The sequence below is a fragment of the Tubulanus polymorphus genome, chromosome 1 (genome assembly GCF_964204645.1).
Source record: "Tubulanus polymorphus chromosome 1, tnTubPoly1.2, whole genome shotgun sequence".
Taxonomy (NCBI): Eukaryota; Metazoa; Nemertea; class Palaeonemertea; order Tubulaniformes; family Tubulanidae; genus Tubulanus; species Tubulanus polymorphus.
In genome coordinates this window covers 2,012,820-2,035,299 of record NC_134025.1, presented here as the reverse complement: position 1 = coordinate 2,035,299, position 22,480 = coordinate 2,012,820, and the positions used below count along the sequence as shown (strand labels likewise).

Below are 22,480 nucleotides of genomic sequence, written 5' to 3'. Positions count from 1 at the left end.
CGCCATACTGGATGTATCATTATTCTTACGTTTGCGATTTTGAATTCTCATATACTTTCTGTTTCACTTATTCAATATATCATCACCACCACTGGTTAGTTTAAAAAATGTATTTTTAATTCATTCGGAATAGAAATGTTGCATCAGGTAATAATTTCCAATTTCATATCAAATAATCCAGAAAGTCCATGAACAATAACATATTCTAAACGTTCTCATAGTGCAATAGTATGGTTTTTGATTAAGATAAAAAGTCGTACAACTTTGATAAGTTTTCACGACTTTTAAATACGTCATTTTTTCAATGAATTTAAATGAATTTACTTACTGAGCACTAGTCGATTGCAGGGTCACAATTATCCATAAAACCAGTCCTAGAAGATGGTGGTTTAAAGACCCACTCATCGCTGCCTTGCGGATAAAAATATGCTTTCAAGTTCTTCTCTTTTTTTCGATTACTTCCGACTTGTGAGAGAATATTAGAATTATCCTTTCTTCCGAGGGTTTTAATGAAACGTTGCCCGCTCGGTTGGCCGAGGTAAAACGCTTCTGAAAGTCGCGCAAGGGCTTTTTATACCCTCGCCTCGTTATGAAACTTACAAGATGTGATATTTGAGGTTTGAAGGGTGTCAGATCGGTGATTGGTCAAATGGATTTTAACTGAGAAATCACGGTTTGAATTCATGACATGTCGCAGTACTGACAAGCTGTTTTTGTCACTGGTTGCAACTCGTTTCATCAGTCTATTGTTAATGGACGGACAACAGAAGGCGAACACCATTGTTCTTAATTACCTTCCGATTGTTGGTTAAACATCATCGATTAAAATTTTAGCTGATCGAAGCGTTCCCTCTCTCTCTGACTGTCTCTGCGACAGATACATGTTACATATGCGCGGAAAATCATTTTAAAGTGGATTTGAAATGAAGAGATTTATGAGTGAAGATACGCACTTCTAAATTCTCTATTCTTACTTTTGAAGAACAATTTCAATTATACGTTTTACACGATTATTGACCTTTACGGTTTCATATGATATCGATTTGTCACTGCTTCAGTCTAAATGTCATGTAATAGTTATGTAATAGTTCTATTTTTTCGCACAAATGAGGTTAGGAATTTCGAAAAAATAACACAAAAACAAGAAATATTGTTTCGCATTAGTTGATTGCTTGAATTTAAAAATTCTGGAATCTAAACCTCGTGCGATCAATCTTTGACGTCAATTAAAATTCCATTCGTGAATCATCACTGGGGTTCGTGACGGCCTACATTCTACACTTAATGAACGTCTGTTTTGTCAGATGAATAATCATAAAATAATTCCTCCAAAAAGAGTGTTTTACGAAGAATCCGTGAGTTAAGAGTTGGCTCTGAGTTCATTTGCAATGTTTCGAGTTAACTTCGAGATGACTACATTTTTCAATGTTCTAACTCTAATCTTTTAGATCCAGTTAGAACCGGGTCCCGATGAATTGTGTTTGAATTCGAGATAATGATTAAGATCCTATTATCGGGAGAGATGAGATTAGGTCGCTATCTGTGTTCCTCACTGATTCTCGAATGTTCTAATGAACGCAGAGCGCGCTAGCTACCGCGGGAAATCGTTACGACGCACATAGATGCCCTTTTACTTTAAAAAAGAAATTGTCCAAGTTGTGTGAGTAAGTATTTTAGTATGTCAGCTATTTTTCTAGCGACTTCTTTGGTTTAACTATAAACGCATTTTAAACCAGTTAGAAGTTCATTCGAGTTTTTGTATATACTTTTAAACATACACAACGATTATTTTATCTTTGTTTACAAAATATCCTCAAAACACATAACAATAAACATCCAGATAAAGAGGAAGCCAAATAACGCATTTTCCAATTGCTATATTTTTTCGTTTCCTGTTAATATTAAAATCGATGTTTTAGTTTGTATTCAGAAATGTTGTTTTGATAGTTTGAATTAGGACAATAAAATCGCTGCCATTTATGGGCTTCGAACAGACGCAGAAAAAAGTATGACACAAAACGGATATAATTGAAGTAATGGTTTTCGACGAGTGTTGATTGCAGGAACACGCATTACATCATGGTCGTTCATTGTAAAGCTATGTGTGGGTGCAGTACCCGTGACGTCATTGTGATAGGGAGTACTATCCTCCTAAAGTGGAGGAATTTCCGGCTTCAAAACGGTATAAATAGAGGTGCGCGCTTCGTCGATTCAAACTTCTCAACAGTTTAACAAGATGAAAAGCGTCGAAATGACTTTCACCAGTTTTATCGTTCTGATTCTGGTCACAGTTGGGGTAAGTGAAATTCGACTGATTATAACTGATTTCTTGAAATGATCGGTTTATGTTTTTGTTACGATTTATTTTACGTTTTCACCAGTTTGGTTTTATTAGTTTTTTGCGAGCTCTAATGCGACATGTGTTGAAATCGTGTTCGTTTTCGTGTAATTTCGATTCTATTAATTTCAAATAACAAAACCATAAAATCAGGATTTGTCTTCGATTTATTATCTAGAATAGTCAATAATTTCGTAACAGATGTGATTCCGTTTCCTTGAAGATGAGACTAGTAGGGAAGACTCGAATCATCGGATCAAATTAGTATATAATATTTGTTAATAATCCTGATGGAACTTTTAGTCAGTGTTGTAACATACATCAAATCAAAACAAAAGAAAAAATGTAGTTCGAAAAGTTTCATTGAACTAATTTTCTACTATTTTGGTATTCCTGAAGATACCAAATCGTAGAATATATCAATCATGAGGATTAAGTCGAAACGTCGAATGAAATATCAGCTCATGAAAACTTTTCGGATTCTATATTCTATATTTGATAATTGTGGTTTATATTTCTATTGGACGTGATATGCAGAGCAAGTTTTTTTCTTTTGGTTTAATTCCTGAATTTTGATGTAAATGATTTTGAGTTCGCTTGAAGCTCGTCAATCTGTTGTCAGAAGTACAATATGTGCCCAACACGTAACGCATCAGCAACTAATATTGACCGAGGCAACACTTGCGATGACAGTAACATATTTCATTGACGCATGGCGGCATCCATAGCTTTCAATAGTTGAACTCATCATTCCAAATTGTCAAGAATATCATAGATATGACTTTTCTTCAAATTTTGAAGGTTTACTGCGTGAAAGTGGTTCTATTCCCGATGAGAAGTAATTTCGAAAAAAAGATTTATTGAGATTTATATATTTCGAATAACGCGCTATCATTATCACTAGTCGTAATGTTTCTAAAAAAAGGTTGTAAGATCTGATTCTCTTGTTTTCTGTTTTGATAATGAACAAATAAGAGTGCATAACCTTATATATTATGCGGTGTCTAAGATTTACTGATGAGTGAACAGGAGGCGAGTGCTCGCCCGTCTAGACATGAGCGGAGTAGCGACTTGATAACCAATTACACCATTAAAAACACATCCAACATCGTACGAAACAAAAAAAGTATTGAAATTTAGACGATTATATATCCATTAGTAATTTAACATGCTTTATTCGTTTAAAAATGAAATACCATTACAGAATAGTTAGAATAGTAGTACGAACTTTACCAAACATTTCGAGTAAACCAGATTTTCATTCACTAGGTTGCCAACGGTCGGAGCAATCGGGAAGAAATATGTCGCCAGGCAGATATCGTGTTCATTCTGGATGAATCGACGAGCATATTAGCGGCAAACTTCACCAGACAGGTGGATTTCGTCAAACATATGATCCAGAACATGCAAGTCGGGCCCGAAGCAAAAAGAGTTTCAGTTATAACATTTAGTACAGATGCTAAATTACACTTCGACTTGGCCAAATATTCGACTCGTGACGACGTAATTAAAGCATTGGGCAGGATAAAACAGAGAACTGGTCATACCAATACCTCTGATGCATTGAAACTAGCGCGCACGCGGGTATTGGCGCCTGGAAAGGCCCGTAAAAATATCCCGAAAGTAGCTATAGTTATCACTGATGGCAACTCGCAGGAACCGTCGTGGACTAAGACCGAAGCTCTTAGGGCGAAGAAAGCGGGAATAGTCGTATTCGCAGTCGGTGTCGGAAAATACGTGGAAATCAGTGAATTGAGAAACATCGCTAGATCAAAGTCATACGTATTCATGGTCAATGATTTCCAGAAACTTGATCAAATCCAACAAGAACTTGGATACAAATCGTGCGCTGGTAAGAAGTAGCTTCTTTGTTTTTCTTTTTTAATGGCAATTATCTTCTTTAAAGTTATCTGATCAAAAATGTTGATTGGTTGGCATCGAATCATTTACCCAATTCATTCACCCAGAAATAGTTTCAGATCAGAGGTGTGATGCTCTTTAAGTCATTTCTCACCGATTCAATGTTTGTTGCTGGAAGTTATTTCTAGATTACAGAATGCCTTGATTGCTTTCAATAATTGTTGTCTTTGGTTCGATGCCAAAATGCGATTACATATAAGTTTGGATAGATGACAAAATCGTATCCTAGATTTCAATCGTTCAAAAGAATCGATGTTGATTTACCATGTGAGAACTGTATGAAAATAACAGGTCAAGTTGAAAAAAGTGGATGCTTTTCTGATGAAGCCATGTAGCTTCCTTTCATGAAGTCTTGTGCTAGAGATAAAATCTAATGCTAAGCGGAATAATAATAAAGAACGGATATAACGGAATAAAGTGGTCTGTTAGTAATCGGTATTTGTAATCTAACATTAAAATTTCAGTTTCTCCAACGGGAACAGATCGACCTATGACGACAGTTCCGACTTACGTCAATGATGATAGTAACATCAGTAAGTGTTCAACACATGCTTTTAATCACATCCTATAGCAATCGAAACTACTAGCCCGCGTACTCAGAAGTGGAAAATAGATTATACAAATTTAGAGATCAAAACAAAATCTATCAATCGAGAATTAAATCAAAATTTATTTCGGACTCTTTCTAGAAGCTATCTACAGGTGTGAACAATTTACTGATACTTGATTAAATCCCTGGGGTGTTCTACAAATTTACTCGATTCCTCATGTCTTTTTTTCATTGTATCTCTTGATTGATAGATTTCGTTTTAACCTTTTGATTTGTATACAGTGGGTTTTAATCTTATATGATTTACCATGTTCTAAACCTAAGTTGATTTGCGATTAACGTATTTCATTCTCATGTGCGTCGTTATGTTTTCTAAACTCATCGTATCAATAATGAATTGTTTGATTCCAGCGTGCAAAACAAAACCAACTGATGTTATATTCGCGCTCGATTCTTCAAATAGTATTCACGTGGGAGACTTTAGCAAAATGGTCGATTTCGTGAAGAGTGTCGTCAATGAATTTAGAATAGCTCCAACCAAAACGAGAATAGGTGTAGTCACATTTAGTACATGGGCTCGATCGGCGATATCGCTGCAACAATATCAACACAAGTCTGACGTACAAACAGCGTTAAAAAATATCACGAAAATCCGAGGCAACACAAATACAGCACGTGCGCTTAGATTTATAGATTCAAGGGGGTTTGGTGAGGAGGGAAACCAGCGAAAAGACGCCGAAAAGATTGTCGTCATTTTCACTGACGGAAAATCAGCAGATCGTTCGGAAACGGCTCTGGAAGCGCGTAAACTGAGGAAGAACGGAGTGACCGTGATGACAGTCGGAATCGGTCCAAAAGTCGACAAAATAGAATTAGATTCGATCGCTTCTTGGCCTCTGGGAGAGAACGTATTCACAGTGTCGAGATTCTCGGATCTGCCTCAATTAAAAGCAAGACTTTCGCAGATAACTTGCCGAGGTAACATTCAGATCTCAATACGTTATGAATCTATATATAGACTGATCAGCTCGTATCTAACGTCGCATTGTTTTATATGATTTTAGATGATGAACCTGATCACGCAGCTGGTAAGAAACTCGTGTGAATATTTTCAGAATTGATAACATCGTTCTGTAAAAAGATCTCGGGTTTAAATTGTTATGTATTTTCAGCTCATAGGAAGTGCGATACACCACACGCCGATGTTGTAGTTATGTTAGACGCATCGAGCAGTATTTGGCCGAAGGATTTCACCAAACAGTTGGACTTCCTGAAGAAACTAGTGAAAAAATTCAAAATAGGATCGGGTGGAACCCGAGTTGCTGTGCTGACGTTCGGAACCTATGCCCGAGTGCAGTTCAATTTGGATTCATACATCGCTGACGAGAATGGAGCAGTTGCAGCGATTTCCAGAATCGAACAGTCTGGAGGCGACACGAATATCGGCGATGCGTTACGAATTGCCAGACGATACAGTTTCAGAGAAGCGAATGGAGCTCGGGATGGTAAAATGCCGAAAATAGGAATCGTAATAACAGATGGTAAATCACAAAACCGAGCGTACACGAGGAAACAGGCGAGATTTACGAAACAAGTCGGTATAAAACTGTTCGCAGTCGGTATCGGAGACGAAGTGAGCAATGAAGAACTCAACAATATAGCTTCAACGCGACAGTTCGTATTTCGAGTGAATGATACGGATAAATTACCAGCTTTGATCGATGAATTACAATTGGAAACGTGTGGCGGTTAGTTTATATATTGTTTCACATTGAAAATGCTGATTTTCTAATCGCTGCTTTTTGAAAATAGCACATTTGCTAAAAACGCTTTGACTTGAATGTGAAGAACATGTGAATAACGGATATATTTTTTTCTCTGTTTTACAGCTGCCGAACGAACATTTCCTTGAAAGAAATTCGATTTGGAGTTAAAAACCCCAACGTTATTTCCTGGTAGGTGTTAAGCATACACGCGCGGTTTAGGTTCAGTTTTTTCCGCAATCTGTTTTTTTTTCACGAGCAGATACAGATACTTTTTATCCGGTATTTAGCGAGTAATTTATATACTGTTGAATGATCAATTGAATACAGGATCCCGTGTGATAATTACCCAATTTCAACTGCCTCCATTGAAAGTTGGGAGGATAAATACTAACCTAAATGTCAACACAATGTCAGCTTTTTAAAAAATACATCATCATGCAAACCCAGCTATGAATAAAGATGATCCGTATTGAATACATCTATTTAGTTACTAACGTAGAATATCTTTTCATTTTCAGTTTGAATCTTGCTATTTCGAGTGATTTAAGTGATATCTTGCATTTACCGGCTGGTGTTTTCATAAAAATGAAGAAATACCCAAGAGAACATTCTAAATGATACACGTGTGCGATAGAACTGAACTACGATTAACAATGGGTCAGAGACGACCTCTGTGAAGACGATCGGGCTTATGTGTGTGTGTTGGGGTGTTAGGGGGTATTCCAGGCATTTGAAATAATGGAGCTTCGTTGAAATCAGAATTCATGGATTCGTGTTGTTGATTTCTTCATTGTTTTACTAAGTTCAGTAAAGGGTTGTATTCATACACGAATTGTGCTAGTTTACTGAATATTAGGACACGGTTAATGATGGTTATTACTATCGATGTGATTGATGAAGTTTAATTCAGTCGTCGTCGTCGTCGTCGAAAGCTTTTTGATGAATGATTTTCGCTAAATACGTAATTATTGCAGACTGGTGTGTGTATATATAAATGTGTAGTTCCGAACACTTAATTTAAAAAACAATCGTTTGTATATTTATATTAATTTAAAAAGAATCAAAGAATCTTTACGTGTAAAACATCTGAACGGCTTCTTTTTGTTCTTTATCTGGAATTTCGACGTCTAATAATTGGGAAGGATTTGTTCATGTATTCCGCACAGGATTCAATGAAGATATTTAAGTCTGTGGATCATTTTTCTCGATGTTGAAATGTAAGCGATCAAATTATTCATCAACATTCCTCACAGTAAAGTTTTACGATTGAAATCAATTTATCACTTGCTGCAGTTGCGCATTAACACAGATTCCTGTGGAGACTAACATTATAACTGAGGAAAGCGGCTGCAGACTTTATAAAAAGGACAACCTCGATGAGAAGGCAGGGGTCCACACCCCGCTAATACTCTAGATCCACCTGAAAATCTGATCTCCGAAATTTCAACAATCAATGTACATGTATAGTGAAATATTCGATACACCAATTCTATAATGCAGGTTCCGTTTGGTCTCTACAGATTCACTGAAATGATCGTCTGGCGGTATACGCTCTAACTCTTCCGGAATACCATTATCTGTAATCCTGACAATGGAGATTTTGTAATCCAGATTTGCTTTTCCTAAACCAGAATACGTTCAATCGAAATCTGCCATAATTTCAACTCTTCTAGAAGCCAGAAGAAAAAAAATTAAAAAGATTGTCGTCTGAAAAACTGCATTTTTCAAATCCTATTTAAAACTAATATGACAACAGTATTGATAATTATTGATATTTCAGATAAAATGCACGATCATTTCTTTTTCCGGTCTTCTCGAATTTGATCAATTTCAGCCAGTTGTTCTTGAAGATCGAGGATTTCTTTGTCAGGAATATATCGGAATTCCTCTTCCATGACATCGGGCTGAAATAAATCAACGGATTAAAAACAAAAGTACTTTTAGAAAGAAAAACGTGTTTCGATGAAAAGTTAATAATATATGATGATATAACACGCAACTGGATTTATATAATATAAAATTCAATCAATGAATCAGAAATCAATGTTTTACACATAAACAAAGAGTGGAACAAGCCTTGTTGATCTGTCTACATATTCGGCGATAGTTGAATAACTTACCCATTTAATGGATAATTCTACACCAGCTGGTAAATTCTGCTGCATGATTTCAATCGCAAGTGGAAGTTTCGTGCACGGTACATCTTCAAGCTATAACAATATATAATCATCACATGCATTACAATTTCACGCGAGGCAAGTTTCATCTTCTGTATGCAGCCAGAGTCAGAAATTTAACATTGTAGGGCGTAGTATGGACGATCAGTTTTTGAAAGTGTGCTGATAAAATGTATATTGTCTGGTGTTTGCTTTGTAGTTCATTTTCGATTAAAAATTGTAAGTACAGTGAAATTAATAGTACATTAATTTTTCAATTATTTTAACTTCACTTCGATAACTTCGAAAACAGTCGCCAAATAATCGATAATCTTTACATAAGTTGAAATCCGAGTCACCAACGACAAGCTGTGACATCATTTCATCATCAGTCATCTAAGCTCTATATTGATATATTAAATCATGACGATGCATTTAGAAGCAATTCGTTATCTACGAAGGTCATTGATAAGATTTATATTTGCAAGATTTTGCTGCGCTTCAACCTTCAATATCAAGCATTATATACATATAGCGAAGGTGACTTCATCTTTTACTCAAGAAAAGTGACTACTTTTATTGTAATGAATCCAGATTAATAATCTGATACCTAACAATTTGAAGTAAACATTAGCTACTGAATACTTACTATGAATGATCGTTCGTACGTCGATAAATTAAACTCTTGATCAAGTTTATCACTGTTAGGAACATACGTCTGAACTTTTGTACATTTCGGAGGTACTGCAAAACTTAACGAAAAAGAGAGGATTTCATAGGCTTCAAAAACATAAAATACCTTCCGTATGAATATCAACTGGGCCATTTATAAATTACGATCTAGAATTGTGTAAATCTGGGGTTGAAAATCGGCACAATTTCGCTTACGTACTTTATGAATTCCCCTCAATAGGAAATACTTACTTATTATTTTTGAACTCTAATTCCCTCAATAATCTATGGACGTATCTACTGAATGATTCCAAAACTACGAAATCAAAACCCTGTAAACTGATTTTTAATTCGCTGTATTCGTCGATTTCCGGAGGATCGCCCTAAAATGTGAAACGTTCGACGTACCTCAGCGCGTGGAAACTAAACAGAACTCGAGCGAAAGAACGATGAATACTTACAATACCATCGGGCTCAAAAACTGAATATCTTTGTTTACTTGAAATTGAAATGTATCTGAATAATAAATACATACAAAACGTGTAGTCGAAATAAACACTTGTGAGCTTCAGATGTTTACCACAAAGAAATTCAATCTAATGGCTTTAAGGTTTGAGCTTTTATAAATATATATTTCAGGAAGATGTTTAAAATACATGTACCAGCATCTTTAGTAAACAAGCATAAAGTGGGGGACCCAGCCATTGCGAATATAAAGCATCAACAGAAAAAGGAAATTTTCCAGATAAGAAAGCAGAAAACTGAGGCTTTATCAACAATCACAGCAACACTGCACTGGTTCTATTTGAAGAGTCAGTACTTTTATACAAAAGAACGACCATGCCATCAGGTTCAAATGCGTGCAGAGGATTGGATTAAGATGTGAGATGAACTGTTTAAAACGGGTGTAATGAACCTTATTGAACTATTTACCTCGCTGGATATCCGTTCAATGATTTGATTTTTCCTGACAAACATTTATGACGTATTTGACTATGAATATTTGTTCTACATAGATGTGTTCCCAGACGTTGAATGCATAATGATACAAATCTTTCCATGACTGTCTTTAGTGGACAAACCTGAAAATATGAAGAATACTCAAACAGTCAATACTAATAATAAAAATAATAATAATAATAATAATAATAATAATTACAATGATAATTATCATGGATTTATAGTAACCTTGGTCGGACGTGTCCCCTCTCTTGGTTACAATAGTAGTGTGACTCTAGGGAAGGACACTTTGAATTGATTTTTTAAGAGGTTTTGATAGTCATAGGCGTCGCCAGGGGGAGTTCGGGGGGTGCGAACGGACCCCCTTCTTTCGGCTAAGTTTCTTCATTTTTACTACATGGTTTTGTAAACAGCTTAGTACTATTTGTAAAGATATACATATCAAATAAAACAAACACGCAATTGTTTTTGTTTCTCTTCACGGTTCTCGTGTTTCCACAAATTTTCTTGGTCAGGGGAGGGCCCCAAACCCCCCATGGGCACTTCGGACCTTCGTTCCTCGTCAAGGCAGCTTCGCTGTCTTACTAGATTCGCCAAATTGATTCGAACCCCCTATATTAAAAAATCCTGGCGACGCCTGGCTGGTGTAGTCAAGTACTTTTTCTGTCAAATCAAATGGGAATCTTTTAGGCTACTTATTACTATTATATTGCTCACATGAACTACTTCCAAGCTGCACCGTCACACTAAACCGGAACAATGTCTTCTGTCGGCCTACAACCGTAATTCCGAAAAAAAAGAAGAAAAAGAAAAACTTATGAGCCGACTTCGTACTCCACACAGGAACAGGTGTCGCGCAATCGAGAACACCTCTCTTTCTTTCTCGCGTGCCAGTGGTTAATTCTGTGATAAGTGTTCGAATCCCGCTAGATCCGAATTCGTTTGTTTAATCTCGCTGTAAATTTAATGACCCTCTTTCATGTGCATTTGCTTTATTTTCATGATTGTCATTTTGTAATATCTCATTGTCATATCGTCTTTAGTTTTCACAACTAAAGAAAATATCAATAAAGGTTTAATTGACTTAATCTGGCATGCGACGGTAGAGTTACGATGCGGATTATGGATTTGTTCTCGATTCTACACTACAATCCGGGTTTGGAATGATTAGGAAGTGGGAATTCTCGCCGATAACGAAAAACGCAAGCGGTATAACGAAACATGTCGTCGATATACTCAGTAATTAAAGTCGTTTTATTCGCTGTATTTGTGCAACATGTCGGGAAGGTCATGTGAGTGTTCAATATGATGTGTTTTTCTGAGTTCAGTTGTCAATCAATCCACGAATGACCGAGTGTCCCGAACTAATGATCAGGCCCCCTCCTACACCTACTAATCACACCGTCCTTCATTGTCAATAGTAAATCAAAAAACAGTATCAATGCCTATCTCCAGTATCCCTGTATAATAAAAAACGACATCAGAGATGTAAGACTTCCGTTTTTTGAGGGATTTCCGTTTTTTTTTAAATTCCTGGTAAAAAAATGGTGTGAAATTCAAATTGCATCTCTGAGAACACTTAAGATTTGAAAAATTTCCCAATTTTTTGGGATATTAACTATTTTTATTTTTTTTCCTTTGGCCACTCATATCTCTGGACGATGTTTTTTTATTATGCAGTCGATAATGGAGTCGGTCATTGATATTGGTTTATGATTCATTCACAGGCCCTGTGAGTTAGTCTTTAGTACTAAACGGCGGCTCCCTACACCGCTACCCTGTAGATTTGTCAGCTAGATTAAAGGAATGTTATTTTTCATGTTCCAGCTATTTATTGGGCTTCCATAAAGCAGTTTATAATCATAAGCCAGGTTCCTGTCATCTTATAGAAGGTGTTGGTGAGTATTTGTGGGGACTTTCTTTGGGGATCACACTCACTCCCCCTCCCCCCCCCCCTATTTTTGCCCAAGATATAATTTTCACAAATATCTCATTATTTTGATCTTTTCCTTGGGAAAACTTATATGTCCCCTGTGAAAGGCTTCAGAAGTTCAGGCCTATGGCACTGCTTTTAGGCCTACGATCTAGACCTGGGAAATTTTGGGACCCAAAATGTTGATTCCTAGAGCTGCCCCCGATTTGGCAGTATTTGTCTATTATTATTGAGTTGAGTGATGATGGTTTGCCGGTGTCTTATTAATTTTTTTCTCCATTATTTTCTATTGTAGAATATGGGTCTGAAGATATACAAACACTTCCTAATGGTTTTGCCTTCATAACATCGGTAGTTTTTCTGTATATTGTTCTTTTGAATTCAGTAAAAGACTTATTCTATTTCTACCTAATATTCATTCATTGTAGGGAATGAAGCTGTTTGCTGCTGAAGAAACAAATAAAGAAGTCAAAGGAAAGATTTTTCTGTTCAACTTTGCAAACCCATCCAAAAAAGTTGTTTTGCTGGAGTTGAAGAATTTTGATCAGGAAACATTTGACCCCCATGGAATCAGTGTTTACAAGGATGATGAAACAGGTTTACAGACTATCATATTGTCCATGACCCAGTCCACAGTTCATGGTTAAACTCAGTTTGTTTCAATTAGTTTGGGAGTCAAATCTTAACTGTTACTGTGGAGCTAAATATATGAATTACTGTCAAACTTGTCTAAGTCATCATCAGATAAGTCGTTACATTATTTATAAGTCCCACAATCACGAAGGCTAACAGGTAAAATAACAAAACGTTAAAATTTTCCTGCTCATTTGCCTCAGATAGGAAAGCGAATTAAGCAATGTCCCTGTATTTCAGGAATCAGAGAACATCGAGAGAGAAGAACTTATGAATTGTACTGAAGTACATGTATACATATTGCAATTGAAACAGTTGGCGCTGAATTTCTATTCCAGAAAAGATAACCGTATTTGTTGTTAATCACCACCCAATTAGTGAAAGAATTGAGAAGTTTGAGTATGATTATGCGAATTTATCCCTCACTCACGTGAAGACTTACGTTGATGCCAAGTTTACAATGTAAGCAGGTTTTCTGTGAAAGTAATTCTTACAGTTTTTTCTGGTATTGAAAATAAATGACTTTAATTGATGTGTATATTTCAGGATGAATGATGTTTTGGCTACGAGTGAAGACACGTTCTACGTTACGATCATGAACAGATTCCGTTCGAAGTTATTACGACATATTGAAGCGTTACTGACTTTACCTCTCGGTTCTGTTGTTTATTACGATGGTAAAGATACCTCCACTGTCGCCTCCAATCTGTATCTTCCAAATGGAATCAATTGGTCTCCTGATCACAAGTAAGATCATCATTGAAATAACATCATTTAGTCATAAATGAAATGTTTTTTTTCACGAACGGAAATGTTTGCTTTTTATTTTCAAGGTTTGTTTATGTTGTTTCTGTTACTGTTTTTGGCAATGGATTCAATGTATTTCACAGGAAAGCGGACATGTCTTTGGCATTCAAAGAGGTAACATAGAAATAGGTCTTTAAAACGTCAATGTTAAAAACTATTAAATAACAATTGAAATCATTGTTTATTTTCCCAGCGAGTGCCAGTCTATACAGGCGTGGATAATATTGAGGTATTGCCAAATGGTGATATTTGGACTGGTTGCCATCCCCGACCAGTAGAAATCTCCCAGATGACCCATAACCGTAGTTTATCCGCATCCTCTCAGGTCAGTACTTTACAACTACTCGTAATATCGGAGAAGTGTTCTGCTCAAAACTAAACATCCATATACCGGTATCGTTCCAATGATTGTGAATTTTATTTCTATAATCGGTATCAGATCTCTCTCTACAGAATAGAACTATAGTTTATAATATTCGCTTTACATTCTCTAGGTTTTACGAATCGGTATGAAAAATGGAGAAATGGTTTCGGTCACCGAGGTTTACTCAAACGATCGCAACGGAATCATTCATGGTTCCTCCGCTGCTACATTTTATAGAGGCAAAATGTTAATCGGAACCGTCCACCATAAACTGCTGTACTGCGAGATTGACCAAAAGTTTTAGGTGGTGATTTTGATTGATTAAAATTCGATTAAACCTGCTTCATATCAGCTAGATATCAGTTTTATACAGCGTTTACCACAGAGCCTCTAATTATCGTCTGCCCCGCAGCATTATTTGAGATGTAATTACAATTTGATTTTTAATCAGAATTTTTCCCAATGAAAATTTCATTCATTTGATATAATCTTGTAAAGATAAAATGACATTAAATGCTTAGACTTCATTATCCACCCTTGTATAATTGTTGCGAGAAAAAACCGTTTTATTTTTAAGATTCTATTTCTTTTGATCTGGATCAATAGGGGGTCATTCATTTATTACGTACGCATTAGGGGAGGGGGAGGGGTCAGTGCAATTGCGTACTGTAATGCTTAATGTATAATATGAAAGAATGGTTGATTTCGCCTACAGAGGGGGAGGGGGGTTGAAAAATTCAAATTTTATGCGTATGTAATGAATGAATGATCCCTAAGGCTATAGCAAACTAAATGACTGTAGACACTTTAAATAATAGAATTATTTATTCTTTATATCATATAATGATATTAATCGTTGTACAGACATTTTATTATATAATTATGTAAGATTATATGTGACCTTGAAGAAGTGCTGAATGACAGGTTTTTAGCCGAATCAGCCAAATAACCATTTAATTGTCAAGCTGCGCAGGATCACAAATTTATCAATTAATCGTTTTGAAATGGATTCTTATATTTTTATGTAAAAATGTTTCTTACTGATGTCCTTCAAATTTGTCAAATACAAATATAAGATAACTTCTAACAAATATATGTCAAAGTGTTTATTTTTACTTTCTTTGAATGATTAAAATTTAGTTAACGCAAAGAGAATGTTTGGACGCGAACTCGGAAGCCGAAGCTTTCATATTTTGCACGGCGGTATTGAAACCGGCAATTGATATCTGAACCACTGCAGAAACGCAGTGTAACTAGCCCAATAAGAAATAACGAGAAGGCATTGGAGCGTTCTTTGTATAAAGTGGTCTTATAAAAGACGCACGCCATGCGCAATGACTCCCATTCGTGTCGGGCTGTCCTGTCAGGCAACCAGGCCCTGGCAAGCGAGGGTGAGCGAAATGGACTGTATGCTGCAAAGTCCTCGTCCGGATTTTCTTGTAAACCAGGAAGTATGGCTGCCCTCGGAAGAAGATTGTCAAAATTTTCTAATTTTGTGCCCCAAAAACCGACTTGTTCCGCGTCTAATGCGCTGAAATTATTCGCGAACGCAAGGTCAGGGCGAGAATGTCACAGTAAAACATTCAGCGCACGCATTTCTACTGTTTTACCGGAATTTGCACAGATTCAGACTCACGATGAACTGCACAAATTAAGTCTGGCGGATCCTGACAAATTCTGGGGTAAACTTGGACGTAATCGCTTAGATTGGTTTGAAGAGTTTGATATCGTTAAAGATTGTAATCTAAGAGAAGGGAAGATTTCGTGGTTTTTGAATGGAAAATTGAATGCAGCAGGTAATAAAAATACTCCACCCATCCCAGGCACCAGCAGGAGTCAGTCATGTGATGTGGTGATTATTATCCTGTTGTTTATTGCAATTGGATATTTTTCCAATACGGCTTTATTCGATGATATGCCCTTTTGCTGCTAGTACATATGATAAAGAAAAATCAATTTTTACGTTAGGGCTAGATAAGGGGTCCAATCCAAGTAAGATTAGGTTGAGATAAGTTTTTGAACCTTAGAGTTCTGGCAGCCAGACCTGATAACAGAAGGTGGTGGTTCAAAACCCGATTTTTCACAAATTTCTGTTTGCATTTGTTTTTGATGCTTTTCATGAATTCCAGCACCACAGTGTGCATATCAGTAACCGAATGATAGCAGAAAAATGCCATATTGGTGTCCATTTCCAGTTTGATTGTAGATGTTCAACCCGACATTTCTCATGGTTCTAACCCAAAATTCTTATGTTTTTTTTTTCTTATTCAGTGAATTGTATTGATCGTCATTTTGAAATCAACCCGTCTAAGGTTGCTCTAATCTGGGAGAAAGATGAACCGAATTCAGCTGAATACATCACGTATAAGTAAGAAGTGAATAACCATTTCAAAATGCAACCATTTTCCATTTGTACCTTATAAACCTTGATGATTTTAAATCTATTACAGGGAGTTGAAGGAATTAACCAATCAAATCAGTAATATGCTAATTAGTCATGGAACGATGAAAGGTGATAGGGTAATCATCTATATGCCGACCACTCCTATGGTCGTAGCTGCAATGCTTGCTTGTACTCGAATCGGAGCTATTCACAGTGTAGTGTTCGCTGGATTTAGTGCTGAAGCCCTCGCTGCTAGAATTAATGGTGGTAAGAACTCGAATAGATTTAGATTATTGCCATTCTGATATCTTAAACGCTTTGCTATTATGAATCATAATAGTAAACCAAGTTTCACAGTTCTGGAGTCGGTATTACAGTCAAGTATAAGACAAGACTAATTTACCGGTATGTCCTATAACCATTAAATCTATCTTTTCTCATTTAAAATCTGTTATTTGTAGCTGATGCTAAAACAGTGATAACGTCCGATCAAGCTGTTCGCGGTGGTAAATCGATCGAATTAAAACGCATGGTTGATGCTGCCGTAAAGAAATGTCCTTGCGTAAAAACGGTATTCGTCAGTCAACGTACCGGCAATGATGTTCCTATGGGCAAAATAGATATTTACTTAGAAAAGGTATTTCTCGATTTATTTCATGCTATTTATACATTTAACTAACGAACTCCATTGGCCCTTATTGTTTTTTTTTCTAATTCTTTTTAGGAAATGTCTAAATACTCAGGTGAATGTGAATCTGCTATAATGGACAGTGAGGATACATTGTTTATGTTATATACATCAGGTAGCACTGGTTCACCTAAAGGTATCGCTCACACACATGCTGGATATCTTCTCTATGCAGGAATAACCCATCAGGTATAGTTTTCAGTTATATCAGTAGAACATAGCCGTAGTGATGAAATCTAGTTTTACGATTGATTGTAGTAATAACGGTTATCGGTTTGACTACTTGTACCCCTACTTTGAATCCTACTATTTGAACTCTCTTTCTTACTAAATATTATCAATTATTTCAATGTTTAATACAGACAGTATTTGATTATCAACCCGATGATGTTTTCGGTTGTGTAGCTGATATAGGATGGATTACTGGTCATAGTTATGTAGTTTATGGTCCACTCGTCAACGGTGCTACTACGCTTCTATTTGAAAGTATTCCCACTTACCCGAACCCTGGTTAGTATGAGGAATTCTAAACGAGGCCCGATGAGGCATTAGTGAATCTTCATCGATAATCGTAATGATATTTTCTAGGTCGTTATTGGGAAATGGTCGAACGGTTGAAATTGAATCAGATTTATTTAGCTCCGACTGCTCTTCGTCTTCTACTGAAATACGATGAATCGTGGGTTCGCAAGTACGATCGTTCTTCATTACGTACTCTCGGCTGCGGTAAATATCCCTCCAGATAACTTCCCACCAGTTATCCCTCCAGATAGCTTCCCACCAGCTATCCCTCCACATCGCTTCCTATCAGCCATCCCTCCAGATAGCTTCCCACCAGCTATCCCTCCACATCGCTTCCTATCAGCCATCCCTCCAGATAGCTTCCCACCAGCTATCCCTCCACATCGCTTCCTATCAGCCATCCCTCCAGATAGCTTCCCACCAGCTATCCCTCCACATCGCTTCCTATCAGCCATCCCTCCAGATAGCTTCCCACCAGCTATCCCTCCAGAATAGCTGCCCACCAGCTATCCCTCCAGATAGCTTCCCACCACCTTTCTCTCCAGATCGCTTCCTATCAGCTCTCCCTCCAGATAGCTTCCCATCAGTTATCCCTGCAGATAGCTTCCCACCAGCTATCTCTCCAGATAGCGTCAATCAGCTATCCCTCCAGATCCCAACAGATAGCGTCCCACCAGCTACCTCTCCAGAGACCTTGTTGCACTGTGTTGATTTTATGTTTATGTTTATAGTTGGTGAACCGTTAAATCATGAAGCCTGGGAATGGTACCACAAAGTAGTCGGAGATGGTCGATGTCCAATAGTTGATACGTGGTGGCAAACTGGTAAATTATCAGCGTTTAGAATAGTAACTTGTTCTATGTGAAACCAGTGTGTGATATAGATATGGTATTTCTCTACAGAAACTGGAGGTATACTTATTTCTCCGAGGCCTTCAGAGGCAGGCGCTGAAATTCGACCGTCGATGCCGATGAGACCGTTTTACGGAGTAGAACCGGCAGTTGTCGATCCTGAAACGGTACGTTAATCACGCGAGTTCCGATGATCACAGTCTCCCGCTCTGAGGGTGTATTAAACATGTCTATTTCAGGGTAAAGAACTGAAGGGTGATGGAGTTTATGGCGCTCTAACTGTCAAACATCCGTGGCCAGGAATGGCGCGTACGATATACGGCGATCACGGACGTTTTAAAGATACATACTTCACTACCTACCCAGGTATTCATTCATAGATTCTGTCACTCTAAACAAACCATTCGATGAGTGATAAATTGTGTACGATATGATTGTTGTTGTAGGGTATTATTTTACGGGAGATGGTGCTCATCGTCATGAAGGAGGTTACTATCAGATTACTGGTCGTATGGATGATGTAATCAATGTTAGTGGACATCGTCTCGGTACGGCTGAGATTGAGGATGCTTTAGTACGTTGTGATATTTTTATTTACTGCAATTGCTCGACGCGTGCCACAAATTCTAGATCACGATGAAAATGCTTTTATATAATGATTCAAAAATATTTGAAAGTCAAAACTTACCAAGAACTGTCGAAACCTGAAGACTTGGCAAATAATTGCAGATGTGATATAAATCTGGACCCAGAGTTTCATTGTCTGAGAAGTACGGAACCGAGTGCAGTAGATTATTCTAAGTTTATATCCTATTCTTATTTGACAGGATGAACATCCAGCAGTTGCAGAAACAGCGGTAGTTGGATATCCACATAGTATTAAAGGCGAAGGTTCGTATAAATGCGTTCACTGTCTGTTTGTAGTAGTCTGCAGTATATCATATTCCCTCCCTCCCTCTCTCCCTCCCTCTCCCTCTCTCTCTCCCTCCTCTCTCTCTCTCTACAGGTGTTTATGCCTACATTACATTAAAAGAAAATGTCAGCATAGCTGAGAAAGATTTAAAACATGAATTAAAGACACTGGTCAGAGAAAAGATCGCTCCATACGCCGCTCCAGAAATGATGCAGGTAAGAAAATAGTCACCAAATATATAGTTATTTGTTGTTGACTCAATACAGAGAAATGTCAGGGAATTGTTTGAATTTTTGGTATCTTGTTGTTCTTGCTGGTGACGAGTGGAACAAAGGACCTCTTCACAAGAAACCGGGGAAATCAGGGAAATATTGTATCTGTAAAGACCCCGGATGAAGTCGTGAGTGTTTATCTCTATTTTTCAGATAACTGCTGGTCTTCCGAAGACGCGGTCGGGTAAAATCATGCGTCGAATTCTTCGTAAGATCGCCGCGAATCAGTCGGACGATCTCGGTGATATCTCGACCCTCGCTGATCCATCAGTGGTCGATATTATCATCGAAAACCATCGCAATATGCAGCAATAAATCGGGAAAGTTCCTCTTCTCTCAGGAGAGAGAGTTTTCATGCTATAGAAATAAAGGTGCTATACTGAATATGTTTATATGACATGACATAAATATTGCATGATACAGCTTCAAATATTTCCATTATATCGTCTCAATTATCAAATATTTTTGAAATACTTAAAAACATAGATTTACTATTACGTGATGTATATTGTACAGATTATATTTGTTTTACATATTTTATATGTGATGAAATTCAGTGCCAGAGTTTAAAATTCATCGGATACATTTTAATTTCGATCTGTTGTTGATTGTTAGATATATGTTTTAAAAAACGGGTTTAAGACTAAAATCACTCACAGTTCTCTAAACTGCTTACATTGGATGTTTTTTTATTCTTCATAATACCAAACTACAGGACTTAGTTCTGCAGTTGTATAGAATCAACATTAGTTCATTTTCCAATCCTTTCACCTTAGACTCCAAGTTTTAACAGTATACTGTTGAACTGGGTCCAGGATGCCGACATTGAAAAATGATTATTGAAAGACATTGGTAAAAGTGAAGATCTGCACCTCTCCGCGTAAACGGTTCAATCAATTACATTAAATATCATTGTTTCAGATTCAAAATGTCATCAGCAATTCAGTACATTGCCATTGGTTGATTCTAATATATCTTCACTAGAAAGATTTAGCCTGGATACTGTCATTCAGTAGATTGCGTCAATCACGAGAGGTGCGGATCTGCACTTTTACCAAGACATTTATTGCTGATTTGTCTGAATGTTAATCTGGTTCTCAGAATGTAGGCTCTTAGACTATGCAAGTGAACGTAAATAAATTGGTTGATAGATTGAGACCGAATTGTCCGCTTTCTATATGTCCGTATATAAATTCTTGGATCCGTAAGCTGGCGCCATCTACAGTTGGATGAATGAGGCCGCACAGTCACTGCTTTGCGTCCCGTGCCCCAATTGATGGCATCTGAATACAGATTTCATTGAAGGAACATGTGAAAATTATTTTTACTTTAAATCGTCTGACAACAAAAATACATTCTTGCTTAATCTCCATCATTTGAATATTCAGAAATACGGCTGTTTATGATCGGACTCTCAATAAAAATACAAGAGTGCATTAAAATTTCATCATGCGAATCATGCCTTACAAACATTTCAAAAGTGCACTTGAAATGAGAAGTGAAATAAGACCGGTACCGTTCCCTGTGAATTAGCCATTAATTGATTTCAGTTGCTACTAGGACCACTTGTCTTCGCTGCTGTCAATATTTCTAGGTAGATTCAAAAATATTAGGTAGACATCACTTAAGCGTTGAGGTGTAAGATCACTTGATATACATCGGGTTCCTGTCGCTAATGGTAACCTTGCCATCTTGTCCATTATTGCTGTTTCCTGGCACTTTCCCGGTTTCCTCAGTGGTCTCTTCCAAGTAGCGAAATTGAATTTGAATGAAGTCGGTAAATAGCTTTATTGCGGTGGGAGAAGTCTCTGGAGTTACACGAGTAGTGAGTGGTTCCGTCGCAGCCCAGCGCACGTAGCCGATTCAATAAAATGGATACTGCTTTCCCAAGTAATAACTAGAAAAACTATACTAGATATTAAGTTTGGCATTTTCCAACTGTAGCTAATAAAAGGAGTCATGCATACACGTGAATCTTTATTTTCTCATAAATTCAAAACGGATCCGTAAAATTGGCGAATTTTTTCAACACAAATGATGATGATTCTAAATGAAGAACAGGTTTCTGGCCGTTTTATATACATTTCCCGTGACCCGGGTCAGCCGTGTCTCATGGGAAGATAAAACCTTGCAGTGACCACTCTAATGACGAATACTCAAGATGAAACCGCAGTAATTATCTACCGGTTTACCACACTTCCTTGGTGTGACGAGTACTGGGAGATGGCACGTGTCTCGGCCGGTCTGGTCGCGCGATAAGCCATCTCGGTTTATATTGTCTATGAAATATTCTTTTATCTTGCCCGGAGATGTTAGTTGAAGAATTATGTAGATTTTTCTGTCGTTGTCGCGTGAATAAAAGGATTAAATTTCTGCTGAAGCGTCGAATTTCACCTGTTTCGCATACGATCGAGACAAAAAATATAATCTAGCCCTCTTATCTTTTGTTCCGGACGTAAATTCGTAGATATCGTCTCTGGAAAGACATTCACGCATTTAGTTAAATCGTGGATAAATCGTGGACTCTAAAACGAAGAGTCTATGGATAAATCAAACAGACTGACGCCTCGCAGAACTCTTTTTGAATATGGTTGTGTTTGCCGATGATGAATTCGGAAGGAAGTTCGCTTGTCGCTGTATTCGGTTCAGTAGATTGATGAAAGGTATATTTCACAATCCATTTCATCGCAGAGTGACTGTAGAATATCAGCGATAATGCGCGCGCGCGGCCGAGTCCTGATTCAACAAATTT

The 22,480-nt window shown here is 37.2% G+C and overlaps 4 protein-coding genes across 4 annotated transcripts; 3 read left to right on the top strand and 1 right to left on the bottom strand.

Annotated features, from left to right (window-relative positions):
• The first annotated feature begins 2,139 nt into the window (after positions 1–2,139).
• Positions 2,140–7,649, top strand: LOC141900836 (matrilin-1-like). Its single transcript, XM_074787886.1, has 8 exons — positions 2,140–2,296; positions 3,608–4,190; positions 4,723–4,791; positions 5,220–5,786; positions 5,873–5,896; positions 5,981–6,556; positions 6,698–6,763; positions 7,093–7,649. Exons 1-7 carry the CDS (start codon positions 2,237–2,239, stop codon positions 6,718–6,720), a joined length of 1,902 nt encoding a protein of 633 aa, XP_074643987.1. The 5' UTR covers positions 2,140–2,236; the 3' UTR covers positions 6,721–6,763; positions 7,093–7,649.
• Positions 7,650–8,285: 636 nt separating this feature from the next.
• Positions 8,286–11,230, bottom strand: LOC141914858 (large ribosomal subunit protein mL48-like). Its single transcript, XM_074806183.1, has 7 exons — positions 11,080–11,230; positions 10,336–10,484; positions 9,864–9,918; positions 9,655–9,785; positions 9,380–9,482; positions 8,695–8,784; positions 8,286–8,478 (listed from the first exon to the last, which is right to left on the bottom strand). Exons 2-7 carry the CDS (start codon positions 10,461–10,463, stop codon positions 8,368–8,370), a joined length of 618 nt encoding a protein of 205 aa, XP_074662284.1. The 5' UTR covers positions 10,464–10,484; positions 11,080–11,230; the 3' UTR covers positions 8,286–8,367.
• A 272-nt stretch (positions 11,231–11,502) lies between these two features.
• On the top strand, positions 11,503–15,181 carry LOC141906696 (serum paraoxonase/arylesterase 2-like). The gene is made up of 9 exons (XM_074795989.1): positions 11,503–11,654; positions 12,190–12,260; positions 12,591–12,646; positions 12,724–12,892; positions 13,267–13,390; positions 13,475–13,675; positions 13,762–13,849; positions 13,929–14,060; positions 14,230–15,181. Exons 1-9 carry the CDS (start codon positions 11,584–11,586, stop codon positions 14,401–14,403), a joined length of 1,086 nt encoding a protein of 361 aa, XP_074652090.1. The 5' UTR covers positions 11,503–11,583; the 3' UTR covers positions 14,404–15,181.
• A 369-nt stretch (positions 15,182–15,550) lies between these two features.
• LOC141900610 (acetyl-coenzyme A synthetase 2-like, mitochondrial) lies at positions 15,551–20,877 on the top strand. Its single transcript, XM_074787594.1, has 14 exons — positions 15,551–15,895; positions 16,371–16,467; positions 16,550–16,749; positions 16,944–17,119; positions 17,207–17,359; positions 17,533–17,680; positions 17,759–17,896; positions 18,424–18,516; positions 18,595–18,710; positions 18,783–18,909; positions 18,990–19,117; positions 19,371–19,434; positions 19,550–19,671; positions 19,882–20,877. The coding sequence occupies exons 1-14, from the start codon at positions 15,553–15,555 to the stop codon at positions 20,041–20,043; spliced, it is 2,067 nt and encodes a 688-aa protein (XP_074643695.1). The 5' UTR covers positions 15,551–15,552; the 3' UTR covers positions 20,044–20,877.
• The last annotated feature ends 1,603 nt before the right edge of the window (positions 20,878–22,480 follow it).